The 24297-nt window shown below is 40.8% G+C and overlaps 1 protein-coding gene across 3 annotated transcripts in view; it reads left to right on the forward strand.

The window, feature by feature from the left end:
• The first annotated feature begins 3344 nt into the window (after window positions 1-3344).
• LOC101877204 (neuropilin and tolloid-like protein 2) overlaps window positions 3345-24297 on the forward strand; it is a 37701-nt gene continuing 16748 nt past the window's right edge. For 2 of the 3 annotated variants that reach the window (XM_034073337.1, XM_034073340.1), the window contains exons 1-6: window positions 3345-3599; window positions 14584-14640; window positions 17872-18012; window positions 19947-20195; window positions 21787-21831; window positions 21921-22048. In XM_034073337.1, the coding sequence (XP_033929228.1) occupies window positions 3566-3599; window positions 14584-14640; window positions 17872-18012; window positions 19947-20195; window positions 21787-21831; window positions 21921-22048 (654 nt within the window). In that variant the 5' untranslated portion in view covers window positions 3345-3565. The remainder of the gene's footprint in view (window positions 3600-14583; window positions 14641-17871; window positions 18013-19946; window positions 20196-21786; window positions 21832-21920; window positions 22049-24297) is intronic. The other variant, XM_034073339.1, reaches the window with a different exon arrangement.

Here is a 24297-nt window from a genome sequence, read left to right on the forward strand (position 1 = left end):
TGGCCACCATTAAAAATTTTTTGTAGTCAATCTCATTCCCATTTGACTAAGAGCATCCCGTCCGAGCAATGCAATTGGAGAGTGCATGACATATGGTCTGATGCGTGTATGACTGCCATCAGATAGAAAAACATCCACCAATTCTGTACTAATTTTTGTCGATTGCATTCCTCCGATTCCAATAACTCCTGTGGCAACGGCTTGTAGGGGCCAAGCTTTTGGCCACTGACGATATGGTATGATAGTAACATCAGCCCCCGTGTCGATTAGCATAGACAGTTTAATTATTTGATTATTATGGCCCCGTATAGAGACCTGGTCCTCAGGTTTGTGCTTTGCAATATCCAATGCAAACAAAATGTGTGGGATTCCTGTGGAACCCCATGCCTGATTTCCTCTGATTTTTTGCCCCATCTGGGGAACTTTTGCTTCAAATGGGACTAATTGAGCTATTTTAGAATCCTTGGGGATGTGTACTGGGGGTGCATGTGTCTGCACCATGATCCCAATGTTTCCAGTATAATCAGCATCAACTACGCCTGGTAATACAAAGACTCCTGTCCTGGATGTTGATGAGCATCCTAATAGCAAAGCACATAACCCATGACCAAGGGGCCCACTTAATGTAGATGGAATGCAATGGACAGAAGTATCAGTAATGGTAAAATCTATTGCTGTTGCCACGTCCACTCCGGCACTCCCTGCTGTGGCGGAGGGGACGCAGTCCAGACACCCTGATTTTGTGTCATCGCGCGGGGTGGTGTCGCGCTCACCACCAAGTTTCCTAACAGGGTTCCATCTTTCTTAAACCTAGAATGACATGCTGCTGCTGTGTGACCACATCTGTCACATCTAGCACAAATGCTTGAGCCGCTGCCCTGGGGGGGGGGCGACATTTCTTTGCAGTGCATTGTTTTTTAACATGTCCCAGCCGTCCACAATTATGACATTTTACACCCTTCATGCCCCCTCGATCATCCTGACCTTGTTGTAGAAGAGGTCTGACAGCAGCGGCAAAGGCATGTGCCATATATTCCGCCTTTTCCTCTGTTGTGCCCACCTTAGAGCATGCATCCATCATTTCTTGTAATCCAGCAGATTTTGGCAAAGCCTGTAAAATACGCTTACAAATCGGGTTAGCATTTTCCATAGCTAAGGACATAAGCACAGACTCTTTAGCATTAGATGCCAAATCAATATTTTTTCCAATAGCATCTGTTAATCTATCGATAAATTGCATGTAAGGCTCAGTAGCTCCCTGTTTTACCGATGTATAAGAGGGATTAGGTTTTCCTGCCTCTGGCACAGCTTTTAAGGCAGCTAATGCCAATTGCTGTGCTTGCCATAAAACCTCAACCCTCATATGAGTCTGTACTGCATCAGGATGAAATTGGCCCCTCCCTAGTAACATGTCAGATGTGATACCATGTAAAGGGTCAGTGGGATTGCGAGCTAAATTGTCATCAGCAGCTCTTGCAGCTAACTCTTCAAACCCACTCTTAAAGTGTAAGACCTGAGAGGGGGTTAATAAAATTGCAGCTATTCGATAACAATCACTAGGAGTTAACAGCATACTAGAAAATAAGGCAGTTAGCATCTGTTGAGTATATGAGGAAGACAACCCATACTGAGCAATTGCTCCTTTTAGTTCTTTCATAGCCTTCCAATCCATAGGAGTCCAGAGAGGTTGCCCTTGGGCATTCACAATAACTGGAAATGCAGAAGGGAGATCAATCGGTAAAATAGTGTCATCTATAATCGCATCTTGAATAAGACCACGCCATCTCAGGGCACTGGGAGCAGCTTGTTGAGAGAGTGCCGGAGTTGGTGGTAGCGGCACCTGAAAAGGGTTAACTTCTGTGGATTGCTTGAGAGCTTGCTCCTTATCTTTAGGCCCCAGCTCCTCCAGGCGGTCTTGTAAATCTTGTAGCTTTTGATCTAACAGCTTTAACCAGCGATGCCATTCCTGGCTATTTTGCGGCTCCGACGGGAGCGCTGCAAGTGCTGGTGTCAAAGGCGAAGGGGGGTGTTGTAAAGTGGGAGTTTTATTATCCTCCTCAAAAGGTTCTCTCTCCCCGTCCGTAGAGGGTGGGGGTGGTGGGCCGGGGGAGAGATATTGTCTGCCTCTGGGGCAGTAGCATCACGAAAAGGATTAACCATAGGTGGTCGTGGTCGCACACCCTCCCTCTCCCAAGCCCCCTCATCGCATATTGCGGGGTAGGAGGGGGGCACTGGGTCCTCAAACATCCGTACTTTCTGACGCACGGGCTTTCGAGCTGGAGCCGCCTCACCCGAAACCAACACTCCGGCTGCTACCGGCGCACCAGCAGCAGCCGGCTGTTGCTCAGGCGAGTCCGAAAACATCGGAAAGGCAGACATGGCTACTTCCTTCTCAGCTTTCATAGCAGTTAATGTCTCTTTTAACAGTCGCCACAGTGTGGCAAGGGGCCTTGCCTCCTTTGACCCTTGGGAAATATCGTCCCACAAACACAACAAACACAACACACACAAACACAAACCAACAAAAAACAAACAAAAAAACCCAAATACAACAAACACAAACAAACACAAAAACAACTTTCTCCCAAGTCTCAGTCTTAAAAGCTTCACCAACCTCCACAATTAGCTTTTTCTTTTTACACCAGAGTAAAAGCCTCTTCAGAGTTTCATCATCATACTTTATCCCTCTCTCAGAGAGGATATGTTGGAAGGGCTTAAGCATTACTTCACCTTCTTTACTTAACTGGTTTCCCATCCTTAAGCTCCCTTCCAACCGTCCGGCTGCTCACCTTATTTGCACTGCACAGTGTCTTCTGGGCTCACAAGGCTCCCATCCGAGGATTCCCTCCTCCGAGGCTTCTGCCTCCCGATCTTGGTCCAGCCAGATCGATTCCAGCCGATTTCTTCCCGGCTCAGTGATTCACACCCTCTTCCATTTCAATGTGAACTTATAGAGGGTCCCTGTTCGGGCGCCAAATATTCATTTTCCTGTGAGAACACTGTCTCCACATATGATAGCAATTATGACACGATTTTCCTGCTGCACAATAACTTCCAGCTATTCCTGTTTGTTGCCTATGCTGCAGATATTGGCATAAATGTATTTAAGTTGCGGCTCTTTAAGTTGCATTAAGGAGCATGACGGCCCCACCAGATGCAGCTACTTGTGGGGTTCCGCCGGGGGAGGACACATGCATTCAACTGGCTCATCCAGGTAAATAGCCCTCACATCTTAAGTGAGCTTCATTTACCGGCAGCTACTTCAATTGGGTGTGGAACTGTGTTTAAGCCGCCCTCTGAAGAGCCCCCAGTCTCCGCCCTCCGGGGCAGCCCAGCCGCACCCCACTCTAGATGGGGTTGAGCGCGGCGACTAAATGCACCCCCGCGGAGACTTGGGTATGGCCGTGGGTGAGCGAGGACCCGCCAAGCCATAGCCGCAGGCCACAGCACTCTTGCGGGGGGCAGCCGCCGCTCCCGGCCGCGGCCATGGAGCGCCGGTTATCACTGCCGCAGTAGAATCGCCGCCGCAACGGAATTACCACCGCAGCCCCCCCCCCGTGAGACGATGGCCTTGCACTCGTTCTGCTCGGTGTTGGAAGGTAGGAACCGCGGGCAGCATGACGCCCTCCGTGGGAGAAGCGGCCCAGAGGCCCCTCTCCTGCCTTTGGCTGCCACGTGTGACACCTCCCACAGAGCTCGGCCCCTGCCGCCCTCCTACTGCTGGTTTGGTATTGAAGTTTTGGTACGCGGCGTATGGGGTTGTGGAGGGCACGGCCGCCCCGCTGCTGCCGGGGCTGCTCTTCCCGCCGCCCGGCCGTGCGGCTGCCGGGCCCTGCTCAGCTCCGCGCGAAAGCCGGCTCCGCGGGGCCTCAGGGTGGGAGCCCGGCGCGGGGCTGGGAACCCACGGCCAGTCCGGGCTGCCCCCGTCCCTGGTGGGGGACGGGAGCACTTCGGCCCCTCGGGTGTGGGGGTCCCCGCCTGCAGCGCCGCGGGTCACGGCGGTAGACCCAGTACGCGGTCTGTTCCCGAGAGCTTTTTCGCAGTAAAAACGGTCTTCGTGCTTTCGGAACTCTCTTAACAAGCTTTCTGATAGCGATCAGATTATCGTACTGTTGTTAGCGTAAGAATGCACACATAACCACCGGAATGGTTATATGAGGTGCTTTATTGCAGTGCTGGGAAACCAGGGGCACGCGCCCAAATCTGGCTTCAACTTCGTCACATCGCGTTCGCAATTTATACATTAAAAGTTTCGCAATTAATGTATATTAAACCTAAATTGCTACCTTAACTAATACATATGCATTAGGGATTGCCTCATCAGTCTATTAGACATCAACCTCTTCTGCGCTTGCGCAGCCTCCCCTCTGGTGGTCGTCCTGATGAAGTAAGGAGTCTTCCTTGCTCTGTCATTTTCACCTTTCAGGCCTCAACTATTATGTGGATGTCAGCGTTCTCTTATCTTCACTTGACTGCTTATGGTATGTTCTTTTTGGACATCCAGTTTTCCTAACCGTGGATTTGTTCCTGTCTTAGCTTTAGCCTCAACATCCTTACACTGCAGTCCTGCATCCTGCCTTTTACCTTATCTTTACAATTTTCACTTCCCCACAGCAGTTCTTATCTAACTTCCTCAAGGAGCCCCACAGTACATTCTTTCCTATACTCCCTTTACCCTATACAAAACAGCAAAGTTACAACATTTTAAATATATATAAAGGCCTTCTATTGATTTACAAACTTTCAAATATAATAACTTCTATCACTCTATGTGATTATTTTTAACATAAAATTTCACCCTTTTCTAACACTGTGATTGGGAGCAGGGTCGTTTTTTCAGAAAGGTTTTAATAAAATGAGTCACCTGAGTGACAAGCAGCTTCCTGACCCGTATTTACCTGTGCTTCTCTTCCTACTGAGGCTTTTAAATCTTGTTTCTAACTTCTTTAGGCTCAAAAGTAAACAAGTGAGGAAGGTTCCTCATCCCAGCATTTCTTTGTCTTTGATACCACTATCGTTTGCATAGCTCAACAATGGGCAAGGGTTTTCTCTTAGGAAGTAAAGCTAGATATGGCAGTTAACCGTATACCTCAAGATTATTTTCTAGCATTCACTATCTTATAGAATCGCAGAATGGTTTGGGTTGGAAAGGACCGTAAGATCATTTAGGTCCAATCCCACTGTCATGGGCAGGGATGCCTCACACTAGACCATGTTGGACAAGTCTCTATCCAACCTGGCCTTGAACACTGCCAGGGATAGAGCATTTACCATTTCCTTGGTCAACCTCTTCCAGTACCTCACTACCCTCACAGTAAAGAACTTCTTCCTTATATCTAACCTGAACCCCTGTTTAAGTTTGAACCCATTACCCCTTGTCCTATTGATACAGTCTGTGATGTCTCCAGCATCCTTGTAGGCCCCCTTCAGATACTGGAAGGCTTTTTCAGCAATAGCAGACTTGAATCATCAGATATTTAAAAAAAGAAAAAAAATATTTTGTTAGGAAATCCTGGAGTGTCTGCTTGCATTACTGAAGCCAAGGCATTATTGTAGGCAGGATAAATGTTTCTGGTATGCATTGATATAAAACTTGTGCAGAAGTCTGTTTTTAAACCCGGAATGTTTCCACAGCCCATAGAATCCCATGTTTCTGGTCTGATGGCCAGGTGTCTTGAGGGTTTAAATTAATATTTTTCTGTTACTGGCACAATAGCTGAGAGACAGATGATACTTGCTCTTAATAAATGTCTATGTAGATATTAACCATTCCTTGAGTTTAGATAACAGGAACATAAAGCTTACATGGGGAGAAAAGGCATTTAAACCACTGTAAAATACCCATAAATTACAACTTGCATATTTACTTCTTAATTATTTTCTACACCTGCAGATTTAATTGCATTTCAGAAATATGCATTTGCTGCATATTTGAATGTCCAGGTTTCCTCCTGAGCAGACCTCATGCTAATCTTTTATAATCACACAAGTCCAGGTACGAAGTCCCTCTACAGGAAGTTTTTTATTATTCATAATCTATAAATTGCACAAAGCCATTAGTCAAGAAGCTGTTAGCATTCTAAATGCCTCACTTGCCGTGACTACAGAAACAACCTATCATTACTTAGCATCACACACTCCCTATTATATCTTCTTCATTAGAAGTCTTCCTATAGTCCAATTATTACATCTAATCAGAAAGAAAAATATTCCTATTAATATAAACAGAGATTTAATCCCTAAATGAAGCTGTTGAGAATAACTTTCAAAGTAAGCCTATGTATTTTACAAGTTGCATCTTAAGTTCTGCATGGAAGCTGTACTTACAGTGGCAGTAAGTTTTTTGGTTTTTGTTGTTTTTTTTCCTCCATACAAAGAGCTTTGTGTGCAGCACTGGGAGAGTTCTGCTAAACCACACATGAAGTGCCATGAAGCTCAGTATATTGTGAAAAGTTACATACCTTTCAATAATGCTTAGAAACAGTTTAATCTCTTGTTCTTAATATGGAATGCATATATACATTTCTGTCATTCACAGAGGTTGTGTTTTTTAGCTGTATCTCGGGGCAGAAGACAGTCCATCATACTCATTTTGTGGTAATTCAGATTTCTTCTGTAATGCTTGTTCAGAACTACTCTATGTTCTTCCTCAGCTATCAAGAGTAAGGGCTGATTTAAATAAGCATCTTAATATAATTCTTATTGCCTCTGTCCAAAGTGTTCAGCAAAGCTTCTAAAATTCTCCTGCTGAATCCCATCACCTCACAGTGAGGGTGTGCTCCCATGCAGTTCTTACAGCCAGCTGTGCTGCCTGGCAGCAGTGGTGGGCCACGACATCTATGACCCTACAGTAGCTACAGGTTTTGCTGTGGTGGAGCCCAGACAAGGCCCACCTACTTCCTTGGCAGTGGATGTAACACATTGGAGGTCAAGGTGCTAGCTGCATTTTGGCTATTGAAAGACAAAGCGTCTTCCTCTCATCTTCAGTTCTCAATGAGATTTTAAACATACTGGAATAATTTTTTAATCCTAACACAGCTTGCAAAATGCAACTGCTCCACAGCAGTGAAGCATTATAACCCTCTACTTCATAAGGGAGAAAACCAGCTGCTTTCTTAATAAATCCATGCTCTTTTTATGCTTTGGAAGTAAATATAGCTATCTGTAATTTCCTCATATCTGCTCTTCCCCCAAATGTGATTGCAAAGAGCTTGTTCCCTTTCTTCAAATATGCCCCATCTTTCATTTCCATATGCTGCTATTTGGTGTTATGTTAAATACTAACTGTACATTAGTTTTTGATCATTTCAGTTATTATATTGGATTAAATTAAAAAGCCAAAATGAGAATTCTGTAGTTTCTGTCCTGATAATTCAACAAGCAGCCGGGGCTAGAACAAATCACTTCTATTTCTGGAAAGTTGATGTTCACAGCCTTTCAATGAGCTACAAAATTATTTCCAACTCTGGCAGGTTGCAAGAATGCAGACTACTACGATTAACTTCCTGTCATTCTGCTCAGACCCTTCATTTACATTTTGGCATGATTATAACAGCTAATTAATTTCTCACAAACAAGTAGTGTTAGGAAGTAATGCTTTGTTCCACTTAAAAGCTAGGAATCCTGGCCTCGTGTTTCAAAAATCAGAAGGTGTAACAATGGCTCAAAAAGCTGAAAGCAAGCAGAGAAAAAAGATAATTTATAAATCTGTTAATGATTTTATGATTTGTCCACTGAAACCAAAAATGAAGTACTGACTGTAGAGGCTGCAGTGGCCCTAATGAAGACAGTATCAAGTGTAAGTCAGAATTTCATTTTTAACTTCAAAACAAGATCTACTTGCAACCTTTACTGCTGCACCAAACAGCTTGCACCACTAAGCAGTTATGTAGAAGTAACTCCAGTAACTGTAGAAGGAAAGTATCCGGTAGTATGTATTATGCCTTCCTTTTAATACATATACAAACTTAATACCCAAAATATACCCCTCCCAGAGTAGCATAAAATAAAAATATTAATATGTTATAATTACATCAATGGTAATAGAAAAATTCAGCATATAAATCAGGCATATAGTTGCAGTACAGAGTAACACCAGATTGAAGCTAAAGGAGTTATTGAATTATGTATCCCTATCTAATGAAAAAGCTAAGATTTTCAGCACCTTGCCTGAAGTTAAATTATGGAGAAAGATTAGACAGAAAAATTACCCCCAGAATGAAACTTCATAAGCTATTCATCATTTATGAACCTGTCAGAAATTCACATTCACTGCAGGAATGGTGAAGAGTGCTGACAGACATCTGCAATTAGAGCAGAAAGTGCACAAACTCCTTGATGTAAAAGCTGGGTTACTGTGATTAGCAATTACTGAATGTAATATTAATTTCAGCACACGGGGCAAATTAGGAGCTAGGTTTAAGAATAGCACACAGAAAATGATTTGTTCCCCTGAGGCAAAACACAGTATATAATTAAGATCAAGCATTTGTTGCTCTAGTCTGTATCTGCCAGAAAGGAGCAGGCATCATGTCAAGATTTTCCAACATGCATGACTTGTGTGTTGCCAATTACTGTCTATTTGGACTATATGTATACAAGGTGCTGCCTAATTCAGGGAGTACAGCACAGAGATAAAACAGTGAATCCAGCTTTAAGCAATGTTTGTCATCTTTATCCCTAGGATTCTGGCTATTGCTATACTAAGAATGTGTAATACTCTATTAAGTCTTTATTTAAAAAATTGGTGGAATTTTCCCCTCTGTTTCTCAGTTGTGTATGACACTCCCCAATTTGATATTCAACTTGACCTGCATGCACAGATCCCCCATTGTCATCACTGAAAACAGATACTGTTCTGAGCTACACAGCAAATCTAGTCTGTTTTCTCTATGTGTGAAGATTCCTAGAGCATGCAGAAAAAGCAGAGGAAAGACTCTGCATAGGGAGCTGAGAGCAGTACTGTATCCCATGAAAACTGAAGAATGCATTTTGCTAGGAAGTCCAAGCATATGCAGCCTAAAGCACTTGTTTTTCTTAAGCACACACATTTTTCAGTGTTGGGTTGAGTACCTGTTTACTATAAAACTAGCTGTATGAAATAGGAGCCACTCATTTGTGAATCTATATATATGCTTCAATACACAAATTACCTTTCTTCTTTATTTTTTTTCCAGCTTAGATTCATTTTAGAGATTTGTAAGAAATGAAGAAATGCCAGCAAAGAAAATCTTGACTCCTGCAAACAATGCATAGTTTATTACATGACTTCAGGGGATTCTTTTGTATTATTCCATAAGCCTATTTCAACGATAGAATAGTAATAAGAATTTGTAACGTATGGTTACTCTCTTAACTCTTAAAAATTTATACAGCTGTCTGCAGGCTATGTATTTCTAGTTAATCTTCACACAGGTAAAAACTGTCAGAGCTTTAAACAGTAGGACAAAAGTATGCACCATAATTCACAGATAAGAAATCTGTAGCAAATTCAGATTCGTGAATAAAAGAAGCCCCTCTCAATCTGTCTTTCTTTCTCAGTTGCTGTGTTGCTGTTGGCTTAATGACAGCCTCTTCTACAGTATACATACAATACCATGAAGCAGAAACTCAATACAAGGTGCAGAAGCACTAACCTCTATTGTACTTACCAACTACATATCTCTGAGTTTATAAGGTCAGCCTCTCCCATTTTAGTGTCTTCTAGTAGAACTCTCAACACACTCCATTAAAAATGAAACAATCAAACCCACTCTTCTATCCCTTTGATATTCAGTGCAGTCATGCAATCTTGCACTTTGTGCTGTTGCTCACATGCAAGTGGCATTTTTAGATACTCATTCTGCTTCCTGTACAATAGTAGAGCATAGAGATAAGTCTAGAGTTACCTTTCATCCACACTGAAGAAGAGTCATTTCACAGTGATATGCAATTGACTTTAAAAGAGGAAAAATTAAGGAGCATTATAGCTGTTTGAATTTCAGTTCATCAGAAATAACAAGATCACTCCCAATCCTTCTCAAAGTGCTACAGGACTTTTGGTGAAAGTAGTTCAGTATCTTGTGTCTGTTCTAATTGTGTCTGTGTCCTCACATGCAGTACCAGGACAGTGGTTCAGCACTAATCTCTCCACTGCCTCATGCTACACGATCTGTCTCTTCCCAGACATCTTCCTTCCTTCTTAATGACTTGTGTAGTCCAAATTAGTCCTTGATAATCAAAAATATTTTTCCAGGAAGTGGTATGGATTTAGGACACCAAGTGATTGCTTTGTTGTTTTTTAAACACACAGAAAAATGGGTTAGTGGAACCAGTATAAAATATCCTGACTGATTTTTCTCCCTTCTTTCTTTTCCTTTCATCCTGAAAATTGATAGGCCTTGTTTTCAGCCAGAAACCTCCTGTCTGCTATCCTATACTATATTGTGTCATGTAAATACACACATTTTAAGGCAATACTACCCTCAGGCTCCCTGACCAGTGCTCTTGGGAAGAACAGATACAGTTCCTCTCTCCACCTTTTTGCTACCAATGTCACAGAGGTAAGGACAGCACACATACAGAGTATTAGTCAGAGACACCGCTTTTCTTTATCATACTATCATTTGGGATAAAACTAATAGCAAAGGAAGGCCCTTAAACATTTGCTACCTGCCTTGAATGCATCTTAAGGGTTGTTGAGAGTATGAGAAGGATAGGAATTGCCAGGGAAAGGCAAGAGATGGAAGAGATTAAAAATGAAGAGGATGAAAAGGGCAGGGACCAAAGAGGTGATGGCCCATACTTACTATATCCACTCATCCATATAACATGACAAAAGGAAGACAGTAAGACAAATATTCAGTCCATTTATCTTCTGTAATTGACTGCATATCCATGCTGTTCTGCAGGAAATATGCACTATTCCTTTGTACTTACACACACATACTCTGAACTATTTATAGAAATGGCACAGATTTTCTGAAATCAGATTTTCTGAATTCCTTTTAGGAGTTTTGTTCCTGTATCCACATCATTTTAAGAAGGGAAATCACTGGTTAGTGTAACTGAACATCTCACCTTGTCTCTATCTGTATAAGAGAGCATAATCTTGTACTCTTGGGGGAAAAAGAAAAAAAAGGTATATTGTAACAGTGTTAGCCATAGTAAATAGGTCTACTAGAAAAACCCAAAGCAAATCAACAAATCCCCAGATTTTTCACTTGAAAGTGACTATCTGCATTAGTTTTGTTAGTCATCAAAATACTTATTTTACTTACGTTTGTGTGTGTTTGCTTTTAGAATAAAAGACAAAACACATTTTGCATTTTAAGAGGCATCACAACAAGTTGTATAGACATTGCCATGTCTTTGCAAAACAGAGGGTGGGCACAGCAAATCTTTAAGAACATAGTGACACGTGTTTTACGTAGGATTGTGGAAACTGCATTTACTTTAATGATAAAAGCCAACTTTGAACTGTTGCTCCAAAACCAGTATAGAAAAAAAAGCAAAGAAAATACATAGACAACTTTATAACCACCATCAAGATTGTTAGGGACAAGCAATCTCAGGAGTACAAATGCATTACAAGTTCATGCATTTAAACACTGATCTTCTGAGTGCTCAGTTTAAACACAGAAGCTGCAAAAATGAACTGCAAATAATTTTGAAATAGTGGCTTCTATAGAAGAAATGCTAAATAAAAATATCTGAAAGCTAATATCAATCACATGTTAATAAAGATGGGATATTTCTTTATTTTATATGCTTTAAAGACTAGTGGACATCCATAACTTGAAAACCAGTAGTGGGTACTAGATACTTTCTTTGGAAGGATGAATTTTCAATCTAGGATGAGTCAGCAACAATTAACAATTGATAATTTGTATTGGGATAATGACAGTGTCATGGTTTAAGCCCAGCCAGTAACTCAGAACCATGCAACCACTTGCTCACTCCCCCCCTTCTTCCCCCCCTGCTCCCAGTGGCATGGGGAAGACAATCTAAAGAATCTAAATCCCATGGGTTGAGATAAGAACAGTCCAGTAACTAAGGTATAATACAAAACTACTACTACCACTAATAACAATAATGATAAGGGAAATAACGATGAGAGAGTATATAAAACTTAAAGGGGAAAGGGAAAAATTATTAACACAAGCGATGTATAATACAATTGCTCACTACCTGCTGAGTGATACCCAGCCTGACCCAAGCAGCAATCTGGGCCTTCCGGGTGACTCCCCCCATTTTATATAGTGCTGTGGTATGGAATACCCCTTTGGCTACTTTGGATCAGGTGTCTTGTTTCTGCTTCCTCATGGCTTCTTGTGCCCCTCATCACTGGCAGAGCAACAACTAAAACATTGGTGTGTTATCAGCACTGTTCTCAGGCTGAAGTCAAAAACACAGCACTGCACCAGCTACTAAGAAGGAGAAAAATAACTTACAGCTGAACCCCTCAGACAGAAAGTTAGGAAGTATATTTTTCAGTATATTAAAAATGCCAAATTATTGCAAAGATACCTAGGTCTTAACCTACTACCTCATAATCCATCCCTAAAAATCAAATGAGCTTCTAGGAACATAGCAGTTGTTTGCAAGAAAGACCCGTATTGTATTTTAGAACATTCACAGTTCTGAACTCAATGTACAAGGGATGAAAGTCTTATGATGGCATACAGCCTTTTTTAATATGGGGAAAGAGAAAAAAGGGCATCAAAAACACATATAATAAACTGCAAATGCTAGAGGGACACTCTCGAGGGAACACTGATTCCTCTTTCCCCAAGATAATGTATCACATGCCAACATTGCATCTAGATGAGTTTAGTTGAAATCACCATAGTTCACAGTCATGGAGTGCACACTTTGGAACTGTCTGAAGGGTTCAAAGTCTAGCAGCAACACAGGGAAAATCACAGATAGAGAAAATGCCATTTCAGCATGAACCAATAAAATGCCTGAGCAATAAGAGGGGAAAACTGAAAATAAAATGGACTTCTCAAATGTGACAATAAAATTCCTGCTGAAATCTTTTTCCCTGCAGTGGTAAAGCTATGCCTGTCTGACTTAGTATTAACAAGTAGATTAAGAACATGGAAAAGGCCATACCAGCTCAAATCAAAGGTCTGTTTAATCTGGATCTGTTCTTTCACAGAGATATAAAAGCAGAAAGTGTAAAAGTAGAGCAAATTATATTTTTCCAAAATAGTATTCTAGAGTTCCAACAACTTATGGCTTAAGGGTTTTCTGAAACAGAATTTTCTACCTCAATAATATATTATGAAGTATGAGCGTTAAATAAAAAAAAATAAAAATCTCATTTACTTTGAACATGCCACCTGCTAGCTTTGTCTGATACCTCTGTTTCCTGTACTGGAAGAGACAAGTAGTTGCTATCTATTCACTATCTCAAGGACACTTGGGATTTTATAACTTGTATCCTATCTCCCCTCAGCCAGCAGTAGTTCAGATGAGAGTGCTGCCCCTACTTAGGAAGTTCTCCAATACCTGTTCAGAATTGACAGAGATATACTCAAGACAAGCAAATGAAAGATTTGAAGACTGGAGTGATTAATATACTTTATTTCATTCTCTTTTCGCTTTCTGGTAATTACTAATACATTGAGGGGACAAAGCATTTTAGGAAAATCTGGACATTGAGTTTGCTTTGTAAATGTTGATGAATAGTGGAATATGGAATCTTTACTACATGCTGTTCAGACCAATGCTTCTTGGGTGCAAGAAAAGTGTAAGGTAAAGGCCAAATGCAAAACTTCCTAGACAGCTTCTTTTTAGGGAAGGAAAGAAGTAAGAGGGTTGGAGGAAAGAGTATACCAGAATCTTTAAGAGGTTCATTAGTCAATCAATTAAAATCTAGAAAACACTAGCATGTCAACATCTGAGACTAACAACACTCCAGCAAACCAGAGTGCTTGCAGCAGTGTACATCCTAAGTGTCCATATCCTAGCTGTTGTCACTGCTCAAAGTAAGTCTCTCCATTGTTAGAACTTGTGTCTGCTTATTTTCTACTGCCACATCATTCAGAGAAATCAGTGCTACTGTGGCTGCATCTCACCCACCAGTCTCATGAGCACAGTTCTATAATGCACCTGAAGTCCATATGGGGGTATGACCATGCAATGTCTCACTAGTCCTGATTAATTTCTGGGAAGCTAGAAAAGCCATTTGTACATGTTACACAAATGGAGGTTTAGAATAAATGTGGTTCAATATAGCAGAGAAACATATTGTTTCAGGATATAAAAGTTATATAGCAGGTATCATGTAATTTTATAAAATGCTTGCACATTATTAGATGCTCTAGAAAATATTCTTGAAGTTCCCTCAAACAATAAAAATTGCTATTCTCATATATGCTTTCTTAAGGAACCTGTAAGAACCAACACTGCACTTAGACTGTACTGGTTTCCTAAAGTTGAAATTTTAAGAAAGTACATAAACGCATTATGTATTTTTGCATGTTCCAAGTTGTTGTGGTTAATGATTTCTAGGATTTGCATGATTCAGGACTGCAGAAAATGGTCTATAATTTTGATGAATTACTGATGTTTTTCCTGTCCAATTTCTCTCATCAGTGTTACTAGTAACAACCTTTGTAGTGGAAGGGATTGCCCTTGCACAGAAGACACAAGGTACAATTTTGGTTTGATGATTTTCTTTCAAAAAATGTAATGGTTGTCTCATTTTTAATTAAGCAATATAAGTGAAAGTATTTGTGTTCAAATATTAATAGCTCTTGAATTACCAATGTGAATTTCTATTTTTTTTCCATTTCCCCCTACTTACTACACTTTTTTCCAACTGAACAAAGCCATCCAGTCACAAAGAACATGGAAGTTCACTTATCCAGTTAAAATTCTATGGGTTTAGACCTTAGAAGTGGGAAATTAAACACCACAGAAATTCATGTTTTCTGTGTATGACAAGCTTTTCAAATAGTCCATCCACAACCATTTTTGAAGCTTGCTGAGTGGGGAAGGCATCAGTTTCACAAAATTTATTTTCTTATATGCGGGATTAACACACACTTAGGAAAGAATTCCTAGAATTGACACCTACAGAATTTCCTTTAACAGTTTCTGCAGGAGAGACTAAATTTTCACCCACATAAATCTAAAAGCTGCCAAGAAACCAGTGGAAGGTGATATAATTTACTGGAGGCAGCCAATTAAAACTGTGTAAATATAAATAGCATTATGAGAGCACCCTGTGAGATTTAGGAAAAATCTAGCAAAAACCACATATCCTGTGTCTTACTCTCTCCAGTTTTGCTGATAACAAGGTGTCGTGGTTTACATTGTGACAAGAGACCATAAATCCGCTCAGATCTGTTCTTATCTCAAACCCTCGGGCCCCACCTTGGGCACCAAAAACTGTCCTGGTTTAAACTAAATCTGCACAGTTCCCCCTTTGTTTCCCCTCCCCCCCCCCTCACTTTCCCACTCCCAGAGGGATGGGAAGGAGAGCCAGAGGAATACAACTCCCACGGATTGAGGTTAAAATCAGTCCAGCAATCAAGGTATAACAGAAATCACTACCGGTACCAATAACAAATCAATGTTAGAGGAAATAAGCAGGGAGAGAGAATACGATACCACCTGCCACCATGAGGCCAGCCCGGAAGAGAGAGCTCACCCCTCCCCTCCTGGCCAGCTTCCAGTCCCCTCCCCAAGCAGGACGTGCTGTGGTATGGAATACCTCCCCAACTAGCCCAGACCAGGCACCCTATCTCTCTCTCCTCCCTGGCAGAGCATGAGCTACTCCTGAACCCATAACATTATATTTAGTTTAACCACGACACAAGGAGAAGGTACAAAGGTACTTGAGAAGAATGTCAGAGATCATACTATTCCCAATTCCTTTCTCTTTGGATAAAGAAATCTGAACTAATAAAGCTCCTGTGAATGGTCCAGCATGGTGCATTAGCTTAGTAGAGTGCATATTCTCAGTCAAGGATCATGTTTCCCTGTGCATCCAGAAATCTTAGAATCATAGAATAGTTAGGGTTGGAAAGGACCTTAAGGTCATCTAGTTCCAACCCACCTACTAGGTGACAGTGACACCTCACACTAAACAATGTCACCCAAGACTCCATCCAACCTGGCCTTGAACACTGCCAGGGATAGAGCATTCACAACTTACTTCAGCAACCCATTCCAGTGTCTCACTACCCTTGCAGTAAAGAATTTCTTCCTTATATCTAACCCAAACTTTCCCTGTTTAAGTTTGAACCCATTATCCCTTGTCCTATCACTACAGTCTATAATGAAGAGTCCCTCCCCAGCATCCTTGTAGGCCCCCTTCAGATACTGGAAGGCTGCTATGAGGTCTCCACACAGCCTTCTCCAGGCTGAACAGCCCCAACTTTCTCAGGCTGTGTCATGGCTTAAACCAAACCACATAGTCTTCCTCTCACCCCAGCCCCCCCACCCCCACTCCCAGAGGGATGGGGAGGAGAATCGAAAGAATGTACCTCCCATGGGTTGAGATAAGAACAGTTTAATAACTAAGGTATAACACAAATCACTACTGCTACTACCAATAATAATAATAATGATAAAAAAAAGTGAAGAGAATACAACACCTCACCACCCACCGACCAATAACTCACCCCACCCTGCCCGACCGAGCACCGACCAATATCTCGTCCAACTCCCCAGAGCACTAGCCCTTCCAGGTAACTCTCAGTTACATCCTGGGCATGAGGTGCTGCGTATGGAATACCTCCTTGGCTAGTTTGTGTCAGGTGTCCTGTCTCTGCTTCCTCCCGGCATCCCCTCCTCCCTGGCAGAGCATGAGGCTCAAAAAGTCCTTGGCCAGACCAAACATTTGAGCAGTAACTAAAAACATAGGTGCTATTAGCACTGTTCCCAGTCTGAAAGTCAAAACACAGTGCTGCACCAGCTACCAGGAAGGAGAAAAAATGACTGCTACTGCTGAACCCAGGACAGTATGTCTTCATACGGGAGGTGCTCCAATCCCCTGATCATCCTTGTGGCCTTCCTTTGGACTTGTTCCAACAGCTCCATGTCCTTTTTACATTGAGGACACCAGAACTGTACACAATACTCCAAGTAAGGTCTCACAAGAGCAGTGTAGATGTGCAGGATCACCTCCTTTGACCTGGTCACACTTCTTTTGATGTAGCCCAGGATACAGCACTGGGCTGCGAGCGCACACTGCCGGCTCATGTTCATTTTCTTATTGACCAATACCCCAAAGTCCTTCTCCACAGGGCTGCTCTGAATCTTTTCTACCCCCAACCTGTAGCTCATCTTAAATGAGACCCTTAGCTACCAGTGCAATCTACCTATTGCTTGTGATTTTATTAGCTACCATTGTTGTATTTAGTGTATTTTGCAAAATATAATTTGTTCTAAACATTCTTTATTAAAAAAATATTGTAAATATATATTTAGGCTAAGGGTCACATACTTCAGTATAATCTGGAATCAGGGCAAAAATTTATATTTGCATAGGAGTGGAGAAGACATAAGCCATAAAATAATGCTGCTATATTGGCAGCTACTGTGACTATTTGACTTAGAAAGAAGAGCACCTAAAAGTCTAAACTGATTTGGCTAAAAAAAATTTACTCCGTCTCTTTCCTTCCCAAAGATTACTGGACATATTTGATATTCCGAAACTGTGATCTCTTTAGGGTACACCACATCACTAAATTAAACATAAGATTTTCCTAGCTAGATATTAGCAAGGGGCATAGAAGAGGGTTTTCCACCAAAATAAATTACTTTATTCTTTCATAGGATATGGGTTATGTCAGTGTTTTACTTTTTTTTCAAAATCAAACTTGCATGCTTGTAGGAGAAATTTATTTGTTCACTTTTGTTTTTCCACTTAAGGTGGGCAAAATATTGGTGTGAATCGTATTCCTCCCACCCAGTGTGACAATTGGGTACGGACAAGTAATGGAGGACATTTTGCTTCACCAAACTACCCTAACATGTACCCACCAAATCAAGAGTGCATCTATATCTTAGAAGGTACATGCTGTATTTCTCTTTTGTTGTGTTGTAATCTTACTGTTCAGTGTATAATCTTGAACTGTTAAAACTGTGTCATTTTACTGTACTGTCAAATACTGTATAGCTGTACTAGTAATATAATCAATTCTGCAGTCTTTTGTTTAAACAAGAAGCTAAATTTGTTCTCTGAAGTAATAACAATACATTAATAGAAAATGCAATCATTCAGGAATTAGCTATACAGAATAATACATACCCTCACAGACAGAGAAAGCAGCATCAGATCTACTGTAATCTATGAATACACAGAACTACTAAGATAAAAATTGTAGCTTGTTATCTTAATATCACTTTCAATATTGCTGATGATAAACTGCAAAAGATGCTTGAAGACTGTCTTCAGTATTTACCAGACCATACTGGATTATTCGAAGTGTATTCCATAGGCAGAAAATCTTTATGCTGTCTTTTATTAATAAAAAACATACATCTTACTGCCATGGCACTGTATTAAAAATATGGAGATTTGTTAGCACTGGGGAGGTCACTACTGAAATAATGTGATAAGGACAAAAAAATTAATTAACTAGAATAAAACCACATTCCAATGAGTACCACATTTCAGTGGGTAAAGGCTACAAGACTTGGGACGCACTAATTATTTTTTCCTCTTATTAGAATGCATCCAAAACCCACTGAAGTCAGCTAAAAACGTTAGTCAGCTTAATGATCAGATTCATATCAATTAACTGAAATATTTCAAGTAACGTGTTTCAGTGAGGTTTTATATGTACAGTATAGTAGTAGTTCACAGACACCCTCATTTTTGCTTGCATGCATTCATGTCTGAAGTTCTGTACCTTCCCTGCCAGTGAAGGCACTGGGGAGCAGATCTGTCCAGCTTCAGTGTTGGGACATACCAGATCCACTGCTGTATCTCCCTGGCATGAGGCAGTTTCCATGGGGCACAGAGCCTCACAATCCTTATACAGAAACATTATGGTTACCTGAGTGAGACCAAGGTCCTCCACAATTTCTAGCTAAAGTATTCCTACAGACCTCTGCCAGTATGTGCAAACAGCTACAAATGTTTTTAACTCATGTATAAGGTGTAAGTTCTAAAAAAAGTGTTAGAGACATACAAGTAAATCATTTTTGCATTCAGAAGAAGCTGACAGTATATGATTCTTTAATGCTGTCATTCCAGATAAATTAGTATCTGAAAGTTCATGTAGCTTAATAGATGACAAGAGCAAAAAACACTTAAGCTATTCATACAATATAAATCACAGTTCTGAACTACAGATGTGGAAGTTTGGTCAAAAAGTAGCCACAACTGCATCAACTCAGGATTTAGGGATCTGATCCAAGTCCTGATGTTAGGCTGCCACTGGTTCAGACTTAGTAGTCACTTGCATATTAATAATGTATATGAAGCATTTACACTTCTCTGAATATTCTAATAAAAGGTGTCTCCTGCCGAAAGATCTCCAAATTTGGGCTTGATGTTTAGGAAATGTACCAGTGAGTAGTTCTTCATAACTTTTTCTTTTCCATTCTTTTCTGCATCCCTCAATGTTTTGTCCTTTTTTAATGTACTTTGTTTTCACAGAACACTGATTTTAATTTAATATTAAACCTTGTTTGAATACCTTTGCATATATGTTAGTATCTGTTACATGTGCTGAATTCAATTTATGTTATTTCTGAATTTTCAACAATAAAGATCAGCAAGCAAAAAAAAGAATCCATGAAAAAGCATCTCCTATACAATAATTTTTAATTTTTTTATTACAGTGTATCTGAGTTTTTGTAGCAGACTGCCAGATGTATTTTGAGAAGTTTCCGGTTTCTTTTTTATCTTGGAGGTCTGTCTCTTCATTATTTCCATGTCTTCATGTGCTTTTTATATAGATCTTCATTTAATCTTTTGCTCAATTTTTTATGTCTAGCTGCTCCAGGACAAAGAATTGAATTGACCTTTGATGAGCCTTATTACATAGAACCCTCATTTGAATGTCGGTTTGATCATCTGGAGGTTCGAGATGGACCTTTTGGTTTCTCCCCTCTCATTAATCGTTACTGTGGTTTGAAAAGTCCTGCACTAATTAGATCAGCAGGGAGATTTATGTGGATCAAGTTTACTTCTGATGAAGAGCTGGAAGGAAAGGGATTTCAAGCAAAGTACTCATTTATACCAGGTAAAGATGCCTAACATTCTGACTGAGTTAATAACCATCTGCTCCCATGGAATTCTGTGATGTGTTTATGCTGTCAGTCTAGAGCTGTAATTCATCCTAAGTGCTTATGAAGGCAAAGTGACAGTGTGATAGTTACAGTCTTGATCTGCTAATCCCACAGCATACTTAACTAAAACCACTTTGAAAAATTGACTGAAGGAAATTGCAGGTCTATAGTTTGCTAGAGAAGTCAGTTGATCTTGTTTGTGCTGAAGGCTTTAACAACTTCCTTCTTTGTTACTACTCTAACTTGTACCAGTACCTTGCCAGTGGTAGTAATGGAAAGAGCATTTATGTAGACAAATAGCTGGTGTTTTCAACAGTCTACCATCCTGAAATGTAAGACACTATGACAAAAACACCTGAAGTGCATCTACAATAGCACTTCCAGACAGATGCAAAACTCCAAAAAAAATCTCCATTCTGACAAATCAGAGGAAATATCTATACAGTCCAAGCATCAGCTCTCAGTATAACTAGATTCCCTCAGCCCACAGGCTCAGACAACAGAATTGTTCTTTGCTCAAAGTACAGTGTAGTTTACAAGGTATGAAGGATAATATGCTGACAGTGCCTTTAGAAAAACAAAAATACATCTGCTCTGTGGGGCCACTTAAAACTGGCAGGGCATTCTTTTTACAGGAAAATTTGATCTGATGTCCTTGTGCAGTGCTTGACTGCTGTACCTCATAGATATTACACATGTATTTATCAACATTTTATTATCTTTTGTGACAAAGGACAATATACAAATGTCAGCTCTACTACTGCTATAAATGTATACACAGGCATAACTTTTTAATGTCACCTTTACCCAACTGGTCTTTACCTGTATAGCACATGAAAACACTCTACATGATTATGTGTTACTGCTCATAGAACTGTATACCTTACTAGGGATTTAGACTTGGAAGCTCTTCAGATTACCACAGTGACTGGTCCACTGGAAGTAACACACTAAAACCTTTTCATAGGGTCAGTACTTATGCATTCGGTTTAGTTCATTTCCAAAGCCATTTCATTAACATCACTGTCAAAACTAACTTAGCCTAGTTCCAGTCTGGAACCTAAAATATACATTTAAACTGTATAGTATTTTTGCAATAGATTGCAGTAACTGAAGGACCAATATTTTTCTTTCCTTTTCTTTCCTCTACATTTACATGGAGTGTGGTAAAATATTTTGTAATTGTGAAAATGGAAGGGGACGTGCACATACGCCCCCACTCAGTTCACAAAGAAGGTGAAAATTTTCAGTGAAAATTTGTAGTTAAATTTAGAATATAATGTAGGAACAACATACCGAATAGTGATTTTTGGTGTTTTGCTGGAAATCTGTGCTGTCAGTATAGAATTACCTCATTCAGAGAAAGTCAATCTTTGTGGAATAATGTTATCTAAAAAAAAAATCTGTCTCTCTACCCTGCAATTGATTCAGTAAACAATTTTTATTGTGATATAATAATAGACATAATCTTCAGATTATACTAAACCTTGAAGTGAATCTTAAACTCTGATAGCCCATGTGATTCATTACTTCTTTATATTACAGATCCTGACTCTACTTACCTAGGAGGTATTTTAAGTCCCATCACAGGTCTAGTATTACAGTAACGATTTCTTTATACATTAAATTTAAAATTAATATCATATTGAATTTGACAGCAAGGTATATCTTCTCCCTAGACTGCCAGTTTGAACTCTCAGGAGCTGATGGTATAGTACATTCCAGTCAAATACAACAAGAAGGAAAAACAAAACCAGGGCAACCAGTTGACTGCATATGGACAATTAAAGCTACTCCAAATGCTAAGGTGAGTTTCATTCATATCATTCAACATACAATAGGTTTCTAAGTCATTAGTAACAGGTAATAGTCACTAGCTGTGATTTACATAATGTCTCACTTTCACTGAAATGAGTGAGTTACCAGTGGCTTAGGAAATCCAGATAGAGGATTGTTCCTGAAATTAAATTTATAGAGTAAGTCCATAGTCTTGACTTCCTATTATTTGAAACTTAAAATACAAAATAACTGTGAACACTGTTCAAGCAACTATTTTCAAGGGCATTTGAAAGGACTCTGGTTTTATTGGAAGACCGCAGGCAAAGATGCTAGCTAACAGCTTTGATAAGTTCCCTTAAATTTTGCTGCCACATCTTAAAATTTTGCCTCCAGTGGTTCTATTGGAAAATTTGGTTCTGTTCAATGTCAAAAGAACATGTACCTGCTCCTCCCCAGTGTAATTCACAATCCAGCGCCTTAAACCCCACTTTCATCTTCCCCAACTAAAAAGAAAAGAAGAGTAATTGTGGTGGGTGACTCCCTTCTGAGAGGAACAGAAGGGCCCATTTGTCAACTGGATCCATCCCACAGGAAAGTCTGCTGCCTACCTGGGGCTCAGATTAGAGATGTTAAAAAGAAACTCACTGATTTGGTGCAGCCCTCTGACTACTATCCGCTGCTGGTTTTTCAGGTTGGCAGTGATGAAATTATTACAAGGAGGGCAAGGGCAATGAAGAGAGACTTCAGAGCCCTGGGACAGCTGGTTAGAGTGTCTGGAGCGCAAGTGGTGTTTGCCTCCATACCTGTTCCAAGCAAGGGTGAAGAGATAAATAGGAAGAGTCTGCAGATTAATGTAACGTGGCTGGTGCCATAGGCAGGGTTTTGGGTTTTTCAATCATGGGCTGCTATATGAGACACCTGGTTTGCTGGTGGCAGGTGAGATACACCAGTCCCAGAGAGGGAAAAGGGTTTTGGGGCAGGAGTTAGCAGGGCTTATTGACAGGGCTTTAAACTAGATATGAAGGGGGGAGGGGATTTAACTGAGCCTGTTAGGGACAAGCCCAAGAGAAACATGCTAGGGCTTGAAGGATGGTGGACTAGGGAGGACTATCAATCTATTGTTTCATTTGTGGGAAAGGATAGTTGTTTAGACTCTGTCCTGCAGGTGAAAAAAGGTACTAGGACAAGAGTTAGCAGAGCTAACTCACAGAGCTTCAGGTTAGATTCAAAGTGCGAGGGGGTCGTAGCTGAACTAGTGAGGCATTGTTCTCCTATTAATGAAGACCAAAAGGCCTCCCACCTCCCAAAGGTGCCATCAGTATGCTCTGCTTGCTCCCTGAAATGCCTGTAAACCAATGCACACAGCATGGGGAATAAACAGGAGGAGTTAGAAGTCTGTGTGCGGTCTAAAGGTTATGATCTGGTGTCAATTACAGAGACATGGTGGGACAGCTCACATGGCTGGAATGTGGTCATGGATGGCTATGTCCTTTTTAGGAAAGATAGGTCAGCAAAGCAAGGTGGTGGAGTTGATCTTTATGTGAGAGAGCGACTAGAATGTATTGAGTTCTGTCCAGGGGCAGATGAGGAGAAAGTGGAATGTCTGTGGGTACGAATTAAGGAACAGGCTGGTACGGGTGATACAGATGTGGGAGTCTATTACAGACCTCCTGATCAGGACGAAGGAGTTGATGAGGCTTTCTACAGGCAACTGGAAGTAGCCTCGCGACTACATGCCTTGGTCCTCATGGGGGATTTTAACTACCCTGATATTTGCTGGAAGACTCACACAGCCAATCATTCACAGTCTAGGAGGTTCCTCCAGTGCATTGATGATAACTTCTTAATGCAGATGGTGGACAAACCAACTAAGAGAGAAGTGCTGGTAGATTTAGTACTCACCAACAAGGAGGGTTTGGTTGAAGTGGTGATGGTCAATGGCAGCCTTGGCTGCAGTGACCATGAGATGGTGGAGTTTAGGATCCTGTGTGGGAGGAATAGAATACCTAGCAAGGCCACAGTTCTGGATTTCCGAAGGGCCAACTTTGGCCTTTTCAATCAACTGCTAAGGGAAGTCTCATGGGAAAGGGTACTAGGCGGTAAAGGGGCTCAAGATATTTGGTCAGCATTCAAGGACCACTTCTTCCAAGCTAAGGATCGGAGAGTCCCAATGGGCAGGGAATCAAGTAAGGGATTTAGGAGACCAGCGTGGTTAAACAAGGAACTGCTGGGCAAACTCATGTGGAAAAGGAGAATCTATGGATTATGGAAAAAGGG

This window comes from Melopsittacus undulatus, chromosome W (genome assembly GCF_012275295.1).
Source record: "Melopsittacus undulatus isolate bMelUnd1 chromosome W, bMelUnd1.mat.Z, whole genome shotgun sequence".
Taxonomy (NCBI): Eukaryota; Metazoa; Chordata; class Aves; order Psittaciformes; family Psittaculidae; genus Melopsittacus; species Melopsittacus undulatus.